The sequence below is a fragment of the Octopus sinensis genome, linkage group LG1, assembly GCF_006345805.1.
Source record: "Octopus sinensis linkage group LG1, ASM634580v1, whole genome shotgun sequence".
Lineage (NCBI taxonomy): Eukaryota > Metazoa > Mollusca > Cephalopoda > Octopoda > Octopodidae > Octopus > Octopus sinensis.
The window spans coordinates 166,342,723-166,358,493 of NC_042997.1; the positions used below are offsets into that span (position 1 = coordinate 166,342,723).

At 39.8% G+C, this 15,771-nt stretch overlaps 1 protein-coding gene across 1 annotated transcript in view; it reads right to left on the reverse strand.

The window, feature by feature from the left end:
* LOC115210788 (protein disulfide-isomerase TMX3) overlaps positions 1 to 15,771 on the reverse strand; it is a 125,631-nt gene that overhangs the window by 79,426 nt on the left and 30,434 nt on the right. The window contains exon 6 of the mRNA XM_029779521.2: positions 18 to 132. Within this exon, the coding sequence (XP_029635381.1) occupies positions 18 to 132 (115 nt within the window). The remainder of the gene's footprint in view (positions 1 to 17; positions 133 to 15,771) is intronic.

Below are 15,771 nucleotides of genomic sequence, written 5' to 3' on the forward strand. Positions count from 1 at the left end.
AGAAACTCTATACTCACATATAATATAATGTCTGGTGATTCTTTGCCAACATACATGAAAAATACTTCATTATGATGATAGTGCTCAATCTCTGTAAACTTACCCTCACTGGTTATAGTGTTAATGGGATCCCTAAACAGAAAGACACACACATATATATATATACATAATATATACATACATACAAACATATATATATAAAAGTTTTGAGAGAACTGGGATTTTTTTGTCTCTTAAACAGATACTAAACAATTATTGAAAATTATAACTAGGGTCAGGTTAATACATAAGCTTAAAAAGGGATAAAGACCCCCTTCAGTCATGAATGACCATGGGATTGCACCTAGAAAGTTCTCATCTGAGGTACAAGTTTGGGCGAGGTTGTTTATGGAAGATCACCAGTCACTCATGCATACCAGCCTCAATGTTATCCCAAGGGATACAGCTTGGCACCAGTAAAGTTGCAACTCATTTCTACAGCTGAGTGAACTAGAGTAATGTGAAAAAAGTGTCTTGCATAAAAACACAACACACAGCCCAGTCCAGGAATTGAACTCACGAAGTCATGATTGAGAGTCCAACACCCTAACCACTGAGCCATGTGCCTTCATTACATAAGCTTAAGAGGCTTAAATCCTAGGAAATCAAGTAGTCTATGCAATGCCCATTACTTCATTTAATAATACTAAAAGCTACGTTCTTCTCGAACCCCGAAGTTCCTAGATGTTCAGTAATTCCCTACGTATTAACTTAAAACCTGTTGTTCCTTCGTCGTTATTCCTTTCCCCAAAGATACCCTAAATTCCCTACGAAATTTTTTCTCTCTCTCTTATTTATATTACGTTCTTCTCGAACCCCGAAGTTCCTAGATGTTCAGTAATTTCTGTTACAGAAAATTCCCTACGTATTAACTTAAAACCTGTTGTTCCTTCGTCGTTATTCCTTTCCCCAAAGATACCCTAAATTCCCTACGAAATTTTTTCTCTCTCTCTTATTTATATTACGTTCTTCTCGAACCCCGAAGTTCCTAGATGTTCAGTAATTTCTGTTGCAGAAAATTCCCTACGTATTAACTTAAAACCTGTTGTTCCTTCGTCGTTATTCCTTTCCCCAAAGATACCCTAAATTCCCTACGAAATTTTTTCTCTCTCTCTTATTTATATTACGTTCTTCTCGAACCCCGAAGTTCCTAGATGTTCAGTAATTTCTGTTACAGAAAATTCCCTACGTATTAACTTAAAACCTGTTGTTCCTTCGTCGTTATTCCTTTCCCCAAAGATACCCTAAATTCCCTACGAAATTTTTTCTCTCTCTTATTTATATTACGTTCTTCTCGAACCCCGAAGTTCCTAGATGTTCAGTAATTTCTGTTGCAGAAAATTCCCTACGTATTAACTTAAAACCTGTTGTTCCTTCATCGTTATTCCTTTCCCCAAAGATACCCTAAATTCCCTACGAAATTTTTTCTCTCTCTCTTATTATATTACGTTCTTCTCGAACCCCGAAGTTCCTAGATGTTCAGTAATTTCTGTTGCAGAAAATTCCCTACGTATTAACTTAAAACCTGTTGTTCCTTCGAGGTGACCCCGCCCTCCCACCCATCCACCAGAACCGGAAGTTTCTGTTTTCTATCTTTCTTGACCCCCCCCCGCACCCCTATGTAGGGTTTATTGTGATCATATAGCGCAAAAACTGTGAAATTTATGCAGGTTGTAGTCTAGAGTCTCAGTATGATATCTGGCAAATGCAAGCTTTCTTTTCAGGTACATAACACTGCTGTCCCTCATCCCAGGGTCTCAGAGGCCCACACCTCCCACACCCTCAGGGTGGGCACCCTCAACGTTGGCACATTGAAAGGTAGGTCTGGCGAGATAGTCGAGATGCTTGAACGGAGACGTGTTGATGTATGTTGTATGCAAGAAATAAGGTGGAGAGGAGGATCTGCTAGGGTCCTCACAGGCAAGGAACACAGGTACAAGATTTTCTGGGCAGGGAACACTGACGGGGTTGGTGGCGTGGGTATACTTATCGCTGAGAAATGGATAGATAGAGTAATTGAGGTAATCAGAGTAAGTGACAGAATACTTAAGATTAGAATAGTGCTTCATAATAGATTAGCAACCATTATATCGGCCTATGCCCCTCAGCCAGGGCTACCCGATGGACAGAAAGACAGTTTCTATGACACCCTACTGCAGACCACCTCATCGACGAACGACAGGGACCTTCTCTTTGTGGCTGGTGATTTCAATGGGCATGTTGGACGACATGCTGGGGGCTTCCATGGCGTACATGGAGGCTACGGTTATGGTTCCCGCAACGAGGAGGGAACCAGGCTGCTGGAGTTCTGCGATGCGAATAGTCTTATGGTCTGCAACACTAACTTCAGGAAACCAACAAGCCACCTGGTCACCTACCGATCGGGCCGGCATACTAGCCAAATCGACTACATCCTTGCCAGAAAAAGGGAAAGATGGCTGCTTATAAATGCCAAAACCTTCCCAGGCGAAGAATGCACCCCACAACATAGACTGGTAGTTAGTGACTTTAGGATCAGGACTAAGAGGGCGACTAGAAGACGACCAACATGGAGAAGAAGGGTCTGGAAGCTTAAAGCCCCTGCGAATGGACAGAGATTTAGAGATATGTTACTTGAAGCCTTTGACGAAGTGGAAGGGGGTATAGCTACACATGGGGTAGAAGACAACTGGACGTTTCTGAGGGACAACCTGCTGAAAGCCGCTGACCAGATCTGTGGCTGGTGCAAAGTCCCCTTAAGACCCAAAATAACGTGGTGGTGGAACAATATTGTTGACAGGGCTATTAGACAAAAGAAACAGGCTTGGAAGGCCTGGAAGAACGGTGGTAGCAGGGAAGGGTATCAGACTGCCAGAAGGGAAGCTAGGAGACAGGTCTATCTAGCCAGAGGGGAAGCAGATAAGAGAAAATTTGCCAATGTCCTGCGCCGTGAGGATGAAAGACTTGAGGTATTTCGTGTTGCAAGACAGTGTGTGAGAGAGAATCGTGATGTGGTAGGAGAGAAATGTGTTCGCATGGAGGATGGTTCACTTGCGCTAAATGAGGATGCAAAGAGAGAAGCTTGGAGACGCCACTATGAAAGGTTACTGAATGAGGAAAATGAATGGGATAAAGAGAGTCTGCCGAATGTTGACCCTACAGAGGGACCAGCTATCCGAGTTGATAGTTCCGTGGTAGCTAAGGCAATTAGAAGCATGAAGACAGGGAAAGCCCCAGGCCCATCAGGAATTACTGCAGAGATGCTCAAAATATCTGGCAGTGTCGGCTATAACCTAGTCACCCGTATAGTCAACCAGGTGATACACGAAGGAGTCATACCCAATGACTGGTGCAGCAGCATACTAGTCAACTGCTACAAAGGTAAAGGTGATGCCCTAGATACAAATAATTACAGAGGTATCAAGCTGTTGGATCAAGTAATGAAGGTTACGGAGAGGGTCATAGCCCAACTAATTAGAGAGAGAGTTAGTTTAGATGAGATGCAGTTTGGGTTCGTGCCAGGGAAAAGTACCACTGATGCTATATTCCTGGTAAGGCAGCTGCAGGAGAAATACCTAGCCAAAGATAAGCCCCTGTACCTGGCTTTCGTTGACATGGAGAAAGCTTTTGATAGGGTCCCCCGATCCCTTATCTGGTGGTCAATGAGGAAACTAGGGATAGATGAATGGCTGGTGAGGACTGTGCAAGCCATGTACAGAGATGCCGTAAGTAAGGTTAGGGTTGGCAACATGTACACAGAAGAATTCAAAGTAGAGGTTGGGGTCCACCAGGGTTCAGTACTCAGCCCCCTCCTATTTATCATAGTACTCCAGGCAATTACGGAGGAATTCAAGACAGGCTGTCCCTGGGAGCTCCTCTACGCTGACGACCTTGCTCTTATTGCTGAGTCACTATCAGAACTGGAGGAGAAGTTCCAGGTGTGGAAGGAGGGTTTAGAATCAAGGGGCCTTAGAGTCAACCTAGCTAAAACCAAAGTACTAATAAGTAGAAAGGTAGACAATCCACAAATATCTTCAGGAAGATGGCCCTGCTCGATCTGTAGAAAAGGTGTAGGTAGAAACTCTATAAGATGTACCCAGTGTAAGCTATGGACACATAAGAGGTGCAGCAATGTCAAAGGTAGGCTAACTGGGAAGATAGTTTTTGTATGTGGCAGATGCTCGGGAGCATTAACCTCCGAAAATCTGCAGAAAACAACTTCCGTCACTTTCCAGGGGGAAAAACTAGAAGTAGTTGATAGCTTCCGTTATCTAGGTGACCAAGTCAGTAGTGGGGGTGGGTGCGCTGAAAGTGTAACTGCTAGAATAAGAATAGCCTGGGCAAAGTTTAGGGAGCTCTTACCTCTGCTGGTGACTAAAGGCCTCTCGCTCAGAGTAAAAGGCAGACTGTATGATGCGTGTGTACGAACAGCCATGCTACATGGCAGCGAAACATGGGCCGTGACTGCTGAGGACATGCGTAAGCTCGTGAGGAATGAAGCCAGTATGCTCCGATGGATGTGTAATGTCAGTGTACATACTCGACAGAGCGTTAGCACCTTGAGAGAAATGTTGTACCTAAGAAGCATCAGTTGTGGTGTGCAAGAGAGACGATTGCGCTGGTATGGTCATGTGGCGAGAATGGATGAAGATAGGTGTGTGAGAAAGTGCCAATCCCTAGCAGTTGAGGGAACCCGTGGAAGAGGTAGACCCAGGAAAACCTGGGACGAGGTGGTGAAGCACGACCTTCGAACTTTAGGCCTCACTGAGGAAATGACCAGAGACCGAGACCTTTGGAAATATTCTGTACGTGAGAAGACCAGGCAGGACAAGTGAGCCCAGCCCACTTATGAATGCCTTTCCTCCCTTGGACACAAAGACCGGTTGAGGCAAGCGAAGTCGATATAGAACCTCATCCGACGACAGACACCCATGCCAACCCCCCATGCTTGCGAAGACATGTTGGGGCAAGCGAAATCGAAATCGAAACCGAATTGAACCAGCCAGGATCCCTGGCCTGGTGGTACGTAAAAAGCACTATCCGACTCGTGGCCGTGGCACGTAAAATACTCCAATGCGACCGTACGACAGGCACCCATGCCAACCCCCTTTGCTTGTGAAGACATGTTGGGGCAAGCGAAATCGAAATCGAATTGAACCAGCCAGGATCCCTGGTCTGGTGGTACGTAAAAAGCACTATCCGACTCGTGGCCGTGGCACGTAAAATACTCCAATGCGACCGTACGACAGGCACCCATGCCAACCCCCTTTGCTTGTGAAGACATGTTGGGGCAAGCGAAATCGAAATCGAATTGAACCAGCCAGGATCCCTGGTCTGGTGGTACGTAAAAAGCACTATCCGACTCGTGGCCGATGCCAGCACCGCCTCGACTGGCTTCCGTGCCGGTGGCACATAAAATACACCAATCTGACCGTGGCCGTTGCCAGCCCCGCCTGGCACCTGTGCAGGTGGCACGTAAAAAGCACCCACTACACTCACGGAGTGGTTGGCGTTAGGAAGGGCATCCAGCTGTAGAAACATTGCCAGATTAGACTGGAGCCTGGTGCAGCCTTCTGGCTTCCCAGAACCCCGGTCGAACCGTCCAACCCATGCTAGCATGGAGAACGGACGTTAAACGACGATGACGACGACGACGACTCATATTCATGAAAGCAGAGAAGAGCAAGTCAGCTGGTAATACTTAGAGCTCTCCAAAATATATTAGCAGCAAGATTAGAATTTATTTTTACAAATTAACAAAATACTTGTAAAGAACACAGTACCATCTACAGTCTACATCAATGATCTGCACCATAACAGATGTCATTTCTAGATAATTCATATTTAAGTGTCTTAGTTGAATGTCATAAGGCAATTAGTCAACATGTTTATACACAATTTATACACACAGACTCATTAATATGTTGGTAGGGCATAAAAAAAGGATTGAAGAAAATTTTAATGAGCAATAATGTTAATATCAGAGCCAAGCAACAGAGAACAAAAATGCATTCCAGAGTTTCACTTCACAGCAATATTATATGCATTAAACACACATACATCTATAAAATTTCATACATTATCATCATCATCACCATTTAACATCCATTTTCCGTGCTGATATGGGTTGGACAGTTTGCCTAAAAACTGGTAAGCTGGGAGCTGCACCAAGTTCCAACCTGAATTGGCAAGGTTCCTATGGCTGGATGCCCTTCCTAACGCCAACCATTCTGAGAGTGTAGTAGGTGTTTTTTTTTGTGCCACTGATACAGGTGCCATTGACCTGACACTGGCATCAGCCACAACTATGGTCTAACCTGGCTTGACAGGTCTACACAAGCATGGTATATCATCAAAGGTCTTGGTCACCTGTCACTGCCTCCATGAGGCCCAAAGCTCGAACGATGCTTTTTACATCATCATTTAACATCCATCTTCCATGCTAGCATGGGCTGGACAGTTTGAAAGGAACCAGTCAAGAAGAAGACTACACCAGGCTTCTGTGTCTGTTTTGGCATGGTCTTTACAGCTGGATGCCCTTTCTAACACTGCACACACCATAGAGTGAACTTAGTGCTTTTTATGTGACACCATCATCATCATCATCATCATCATCATTATTTAATGCTGGCATAGGTTGAATGACTTGACATGAGCTGGCAAACCAAAGGTGCACCAAGCTCTACTGGCTACTTTGGCATGGTTTCTACAGCTGGATGCCCTTCCTAATGCCAACTCTTTTAAGGAGTATAGTGGATGCTTTTTATGTGGCACTAGCACTGGCAGGGTCACCAACTAATTTGCAAAACAAAGCCCCTCAACTAGGAGGGGGAGTAGTATTGAGAGAAATGGTTTTGTACCAAGTGCCTTGCAGTAGAGGAGATACATAACTCCCTTGATTGGAAAAAGAGAAGGGGAGAGAGAGAGAGAGAGAGAAGATGGTAAAGAAGATGTGCACAGGTGCACCCTCAATTTACAAGGAGGAGTATACACAAGTGAAGTGGTATAGAGGGTTGGATAGAATGAGTGAGCAGGTAAGTTCAAAAGAAAAGTGAAAGATGGTGGGGAGGGGAATGTAGTCAGTGAACATGGAGGGAGGGAGAGAGAGTTCTGTCAAGGACAAATTGTGTTGGGCAGAGAGATCCATTAAGGAAAAATTTTGCACAGGAAAATTTGCAAGAGTATGAATACTGGAAGAGTCCCACATATGTGTGTGCATATAGAATATGAGGGATTTAGTTCACTGGTGATCTAAACGAATAGGTATGCTAAGTGTTATAGCTGGTCATCTGTTAAGTTCCTTACCCTAATTAAATATTCTGAATGACTTGAGATATATGACCTGCCTTGGTTTTTGTTGTCCGTTTTCCTCTAATATAATATATGATTTATATATATATATATATATACATATATATATACACACACATATATATATTATATATATATATATATATATATATATATATATATATATATATATATATATGCCAGTATGGAAAATAGACACTAAATGGTGGTGGTGATGATATATATCGTGGCCTAGTGGTTAGGGTGTTGCTTCCACAATCATGAAATTGTTTAACCATTTAGCATTCACAGTATTCTGTCAAATGCAATACTTATTTATTCACATTGTTTTGCATTAGTCATGCATTATCTCATAACTTTTATATTTTGATGAGTTAACAGGTAATTTTTAGAATATCATAAGATTGGTGTTAGAGGCCATATCTGGTCAGTTTGAACATAGTGCAGGTAGAGTATAGTGGCTGGTAGAGTATTTTGGTGGAACATGTGAAGTGCCCATGAACCTGCACTTTCTCCAGACATGGCTGTGTGGTTAAAAAGTTCACTTTTCAACCATATGGTTTCAAGTTCAGTCCCACAATGCAGTACATAGGACAAATGTCTTCTGTTATAGCTCCAGGCCAATGAAAGCCTTGTGAATAGATTCAATAGATGAGTAAGTGAAAAAAGTGTGTGTGTATGCATGTGTGTGAATGTATGTGCATGTATGTGTGTGTGTGTGTGTGCATGCTTGTGTGGAAAAGAGAGAGAGAGAGCTCAAAGAAGTTATCTAATAATAAATCATACAGAACAAATTTTCCCACATTTCAAAAGAAACATTATCGTTCTAAATTATTTCCCAATTTCCAGTTAGTCAGTACTATATGCAGCATTATATTTCTATTACTCTATCAATATTGATGCATATCCCCTTACACCAGCACAAACAATGCACCGAAAACTGCACTGCCCTCCTTAGAAAGATGCCTGTGGGAGTAGAACAATATGTAACATCTATAATTCAAAGAGACCTGTTACCAATTAACATTAAAGCAATCTCTTGACTTTCAACCAACTGTATCAGATACTTTGATTTTTACCAGCAAGAAAGATGGTTTACATCCACAATGTTTACTTTTGGACGTTTGAAAGTCAGAATGTTGCTTTAAGGTCATTGGTAACACATCTATCTAGGTTACATATGCATGGTTCCAATCTTGTAGACAGCTTTCCACTTGTTTTCTGAACAAGGAGTTTTTAAATTTATCTATTATAAGCTATTATTTATAGCTGAGTTTGCTTTGAGACAAATTGATAATAAAAACTTATTTACAAAAATTTTATTTTTTATCATTCAGCAAATTTTCAGAACATACAACACATACACACATATAAATACACACACTTATACATTTATACACATATATACATACACACATATACACCATCACTGTCATTATTTAACAACCAAGTCCATGCTGGCATGGGCTGGGTGGTTTGACAGGATCCTATGGGTCCAAGGACAGCATCATGCTCCAGTGTCTGCTTTGGCATGGTTTCTATGATTGGATGTCCTTCCTAATGCTTGTCACACTACAGCATGTACTGGGTACTTATTTCATGTCATCAGCACAAGTGAGGTTATTATGGAGCTTGTAAGATTACAAACCCTGAGGAAGAAGCTTTATACTAGGAGATGTAAATGGAAAAGTCTAAGAGAAGCAGCCAAAACAGAAAAGTTTTCTTGCAGTAAAGGTGTTACTTGTCTCCTCACATTTTAGAAGAAAGGATGGGAATAATTGGATGGAGCTGGAAAGAGATAAAAATGGTGGTGACGAGGTGTCTGGGTAGAAGTAAATAGGACAGGGGGACCAAGAGTGTGGGTAAGTGGTGGTTGCAAGAGAGTATGAGGGAGTGAGAGATAGGGAATCACTGAGGGAAGAGAAGGTAGGCAACAACTGTAAAGATTGGGTCAGGTTGAAGGGGAGATGTAATGAATGGTGGATGACTAATGATACAGGTGTTACAGAAAGTAGGGTAGGAGTCAGCAGGAGATAACAGTGCAAAGCAGCAGAATTGTAATGATGATAAAGGGGACAGAAGAAGGACAAGAGAGAGATGACATGTAGTTGGGTAAGTTACAGGAACATGTGGTGGTGGGGAAGAAGACAAGCATAGTGCACAAGAAGAGTGAGAGACATGGTGAGGGAGAAAGAGAGTTGTGAGATAATTTGGTGGCTCAGTGGGAGCAGTGATCAATAAAAGTGTGGGTAAAAAGAACAGTATTAATGGAAGAAGGATAGCTAACAAGTCAAATGATTCTGGGTAGTAAGAATAGTAAGTGGCGTCAAGGAAGAGTTGCAGATAGAGAGATGTTCATATATATGAACCGGTGATTGTTGTGCGCTGACAACGGGTAAATACCCAGAAACCCAGGTCCGTGCATATCACGTCAGGTCGACGATGGGAAGGATGGCTTCCCTTTGCAAATGCCGATAGGGCACAGAAAGTGTGTCAATAGCCAGCTGGAAAAGATGTTCTCCTGGGGCTACAAGCTACAGTAGCATCCACCCTTAGTGGTTAGCCATATTTAAATGGCAAATATACTTCACATGTATATATATATATAATATATATATATATATATATATATATATATATATACATATATATACATATATATAACCACACCAATACACACAGCACTTCTAGAACTCAGTTTCCCAAAGGTGGGTTGGTCCTATCAATAACGACACATTGCCAATCACCCTAGTCCTTTTTCATCTCTTCCTAGAGGTTCAAAGTTATGAAATGAGCCCTCACTACTTTGTCCTATATCTTCCTAAGTCTCTTTCTTCAACAAGCTCTATCCACATTATGTGACTGGTATTTTTTATACAACAGTTTGCTTCCATATGCATCACATATGCGTGTGTATATGCACATATACATACATACAAGTAATATATTTGTGACACGAAAGACATTCAGCTACAGAAAATCTTCCTCTATAAATTTTCCATCTGACCTATACAAGCAAGGAAAGGTGAACACACACACAAATATTCATAGTCATACATATAAGAGTACACTTGAATATGGATAAAGGTATATTGATTTACATAAGGAGAGCAATAAAAGTAAATGATATTCAGAAATATATCTGAATAGCTATGGGTGAGAGAGACAGAGAGAGAGAGAGAATTTTTTTGTGTGCGTGTGTGTTTCACTGTATTTATACAGCTGTTCTATGGCTGGTGAGACTACATATTACATTTGTGTGTATATAGTTGTGTGCATGTATGCTTGGGGCACTGGTGCACATTAGAATGAAGCACATGTGTGTGTGTTTGTGTGTGTGTGTACGTACTTGCATGCATGTGTGCATGTGTAATCCTTTACTAATCTCCACTTTTTTACGTTTGCATGGGTCAAATGGAATTCATCGAGACAGAATTTCTACAAATGAGCACCCTTCCTGTCACCAACCCTCATCTGTTTTCAAGTCATCCAATATTTCTCCCTGGCCAGACAAGTTTTCATGGAAGATTGGAAGCATAGGATCCACTTGTATAACAGTGACATTCATTTACAAATATCATGGAATGTCAAGAGAAGGAGTCACAAAAATTTATGCACAAATATACACATATATATATATACATATATATGTATATATGTATATATATATATATATATATATATATATATATATATATATCATCATCATCATCATCATCATTTAGCGTCCGTTCTCCATGCTAGCATGGGTTGGACGGTTCAACTGGGGTCTGTGAAGCTGGAAGGCTTCATCAGGCCCAGTCAGATCTGGCAGTGTTTCTACGGCTGGATGCCCTTCCTAACGCCATACATTGACACGTTCACACAATTAAAAAGGGAAAAAAATGAAACTATATAAAGAATAAAAAATGTTAAGACATATGGAAAGCTTGTGCAGAAACATAGTAAAAATGTGGATTCTATCTGTGATCTTGGGGTAGAGGTGGGGCCAAAACCATAACAGGTATTATGTCACATGTGGACATGATCCCAAAAGTTTAGTTCTTGAATTTAGAATATATATATATATATATATATATATATATATATATATATATATATATAAACACATGTTTGAAAAGATAATCAAAAGTGTTCACACACACTAGAAGCTTACAATTAAGAATCTACATCTTTTTTTTTAAATCTTATTTTAAAACTGTATCAAGTAATTTTCATAAAGACTCTTATATATGTGTGTGTGTGTATGTGTGTGTGTATATATATATATTATATATATATATATATATATATATTCTAAATTCAAGAACTAAACTTTTGGGATCATGTCCACATGTGACATAATACCTGTTATGGTTTTGGCCCCACCTCTACCCCAAGATCACAGATAGAATCCGCATTTTTACTATGTTTCTGCACAAGCTTTCCATATGTCTTAACATTTTTTATTCTTTATATAGTTTCATTTTTTTCCCTTTTTAATTGTGTGAACGTGTCAATGTATGAGTATATGTATGTATATATTTTTTATAGCTTCCGTTACCTAGGTAACCAAGTCATTAGCAAGAGTGGATGCTCTGAAAGTGTAGCTGCTAGAATAAGAATAACCTGGGCAAAGTTCAGAGAGTTCCTATCTCTGCTGGGGACAAAGGGCCTCTTGCTCAAAGTAAAAGGTAGACTGTATGACACCTGTGCAAACAGCCATGCTACATGACAGAGAAACATAGACTGTGACTGCTGAGGACATGTGTAAGCTTGCAAGGAATGAAGCCAGTATGCTCCATTGGATGTGTAATGTCAGTGTACATACACGACAGAGTGTAAGCTCCCTGAGAGAAAAGTTGGACTTAGGAAGCATCAGATGTGGTGTGCAAGAGAGACGACTGCACTGGTATGGTCAAATGTGAAGAAGTGTTGCACCCAAGCAGTTGAGGGAACCTGTGGAAGAGATAGACCCAGGAAGACCTGGGATGAGGTGGTGACGCACGACCTTTGAACATTGGGCCTCACTGAGGCAATGACAAGTAACCAAGACCTTTGGAAATATTCTGTGATTGAGAAGACCCAGCAAGCCAAGCGAGGCCATAACTGTGGCTTATGCCAGTGCTGCATAACCAGCCCATTTAAGAGTACCCTTCACTCATTGGATAATAAACTTTTATTCAACAGTTTTTCGTAGCTTCTATTGCCATTAATAGCTGATGAGAATGCATCATAGCTCTTCACTCTGACATTCAAAACTCCGAGCACTATAATGACAACTTACTGATTGTCCTAAATTATACATATATAAATAATCCTCTATTTACCTAATATCAAGGTCTCATTCTTTTGTTGTCACTTATTATTATTATTATTATTATTATTATACACACACGCACACACTCACACATACACACTAGCAATGCATCATGGCATTGCCTTGGTATTATGACCTACAGCCACATTGTATTTCCTTTCTTAAGGGCAGAATTTCATGTTCCTTTCTTATGGGCAGAATCAGCACAGCTGATATATAGAGAACTGGATTACTGGTGTAATGGAAGTTATTGTTTGTTTAAAAGTCAACAGGGGAGGGTACAATTTCCATGGGTTTGCATGAAAGTGCTTTCTCTTCTTAAGAAGGATCACAAAGTATATATTGTTTCATTGTATAAAACGGGTTTAATACGATTTTGTCCAGAAATCACATTTTCAAAATTTTAATTCCCCCACTTCCCAGCCTGTCCCCACTGCAATTTCTTAATTTGTAACTTTTAAAAAAATATTTATTTTTTTTATCCATGTCAAAAAATGCAGAGATTATGACTCTGGGAAATATATATTTATTTATAAAGTTTAATTTTTCTTAAACAAACACCCAATGCCCTTTCCCCTACTTCACCCAACCATCACCTACCCACTTTCAAAAAGCGAAAGCCCTCAAATGTTTCACTTTCGTCTGATGTTTCATGCATGTGTAAAATTATACTGACATAGCTGATATAAAAAAACACCAGACCACCACCAGAAAACCCAACATGCTAGAAACAATAGGTAAACAACATTATTTCTGAAGAAATTTCCCTGCTTTCCAAAAAGCTAAAAGTGAAACATTGGGAGTTTGTAGCTTTTTGAAAGTGATGAGGTCATGGGTGGATGTTTGGGAAGGAGATTTTTGTGTTTCTTTAAGAAAAAAAAGAAGAAGAAAACTCTTAAAGATTTGTACTCTCTCTTCTTTTTTTCCATGATTACCAAGAAAAAAAATTTGGTAAAAAGTACAGATGTAGAAATTGGGGTGGGGAGAGAGAAAATTAAAATATTGAGAACATGATTTTTGACCGAAATCCTAATTTCCTGTATTGAAAACATAGGAATCAGAAGAAATTTAGGAAAAAAATAACTGGGGAGCTCAAATGTCACCTTGGACTTGCTAGAAACAACAGGTAAAGGACAAGATTTCTGGGAAAACTTCTATTTAAGTTTATATCAAAGATCAGGTATTTAAATATGCTCAACACAAGGACAAATTACAGTATAGAAAAAGGTCATTTCAATTGGATTTGAGCTGTAATTTTGCATGTGCACTCAGCAAGAAATAACATGATTCATACAGAAGTTTTACCTAGAGTGTGTGTGTGTGTGTGTGTATGTGTGTGCCAAAGGAAGTTATTTTATGGCTTTCTTTTGTTTGAAACAGCAAAGTTGTCAATTCGATCATATGGCCAATCACACGGGACCATATGATTGTTCGTAAATTTCTGTGATTTTTTAAAAAATTTCTTTATGCTTTGAAGGAAGCAGAAATTGAAAGGGAGGAAAAAGTGAAAAGACAACATTTGCTTTGAAGTGAGAGCAAAAAGTGAAAGATAGGAGGAAGTGAGAGATGTATGTAGGTGTATATGAAATGGACGTGCATGCAAGTGAGAGAGCGAGTGAGTGAGTGAAGGTGTGTTGTCATGTACGTATTATTTTGCATGTATGTGTGACACTCACTCATGCTCTCTCTCTCTCACACACACTAACATTATATTTCATATACACATACATAAAGATATATGAATACATCCTTTTTGTTTGTATGTGAGCATGTGAGAGTGAGAGGGAGTGACTTCATTTCCTCATAACGTACAGAAAAATTGATGTCTTTTAATGTAATTGTTTTTGGTTGTAGCTTATTTTAATACAATATTTATGCGTACATTTTCCTAAATGTTTGTCTGAGTAGAATTCTACACGTGTGAAACATCAGATGAAAGTGAAACCACAAAATTGTGCAACCCAATTGCATTTCCTAGGTTATTTTAGTAGTAAAGAGAGTTATTGTGTCAAAAGCATAGTTTATTTGGTAGCCTTTATATTGGGTGATCCCATAAATAATGCAGTTTTTGTATACTTCTTTTATTTTGCAAAATTAAGATAAGGTTCCTTTTTAATCTAAAATATACTCGCCTTCATTTTCTACAATGCTCTTCCATCTATCTGGTAGACTTCCAAAATTCATTTGTTCATGACAAAAAATATTCCTCCAGTACTGTTCTGACCTCGTCTACAGAATTCATATTTTTGCCATCCAAATGATTTTGAAGACAGCAGAATAAATGACAATCAGATGGGGCAATGTCCAGCAAATGTGGTGGGTGGGGCATCGTTTCCTATTCAAACTGCTCCAGCCTTTGGAATGTCATCTTTGCTGTATGTGACCGAACATTATCCTGATGGAAGAACACCTTTGTTTTTCTTCTAGTACTGACTTGAATGACTGGTTGAATGGCCAAATCCAAGCTTATTTACAACTATCATACAATGAAGATTAGCAAACTCAAACATTCACACATATTTAAGTGTGTGTACATACAGTGGGCTTCTTTGAGTTTCTGTCTACCAAATTTACTCACAAGGCATTAGGAGGCCTAAGGCTAGAGTAGAAGACTACTGCCTAAGATGCCTCATAGTGAGGTAACAAATTGAACTGTATATCCATACAACCATTCCTGTGGCTATGTGTTTCTATGTATGCTGAGAGTGTGTTTTAGCTTCAGCATGAAAATGTCTCAAGTAGAAGCTCCTTACTACAGAATGATGCAGGCATTTCAAAACAAGCTCAACAGTTATAAAGTTAGTGTGGTACTATTTAAGTGGGGAGTAGGGAATGAAGTTCATGAACTAGATTCAAATCTTTGTTGAAGCTTATGTAAAATCACGTCTTTACACTGCTATTACTCATACAATTTTTTCCTTACATATAAAAGTATGACACTTTTCATTGCAATTGGTGAATTTTAAAATAAAGCTTGAATGGTGTGAAAATTGTCCTAGAATTGTAGGTTCAAGGGTAAATCTAGATTTGACAATGAAATATTTGAGGATAATGAGATAGAACAGTGAAAGGAGTGGGTGTATGAGTACAATAATGTTGCAGTTTTCCTTTATGTATACAAACTCATTAACAGATATCTTCAC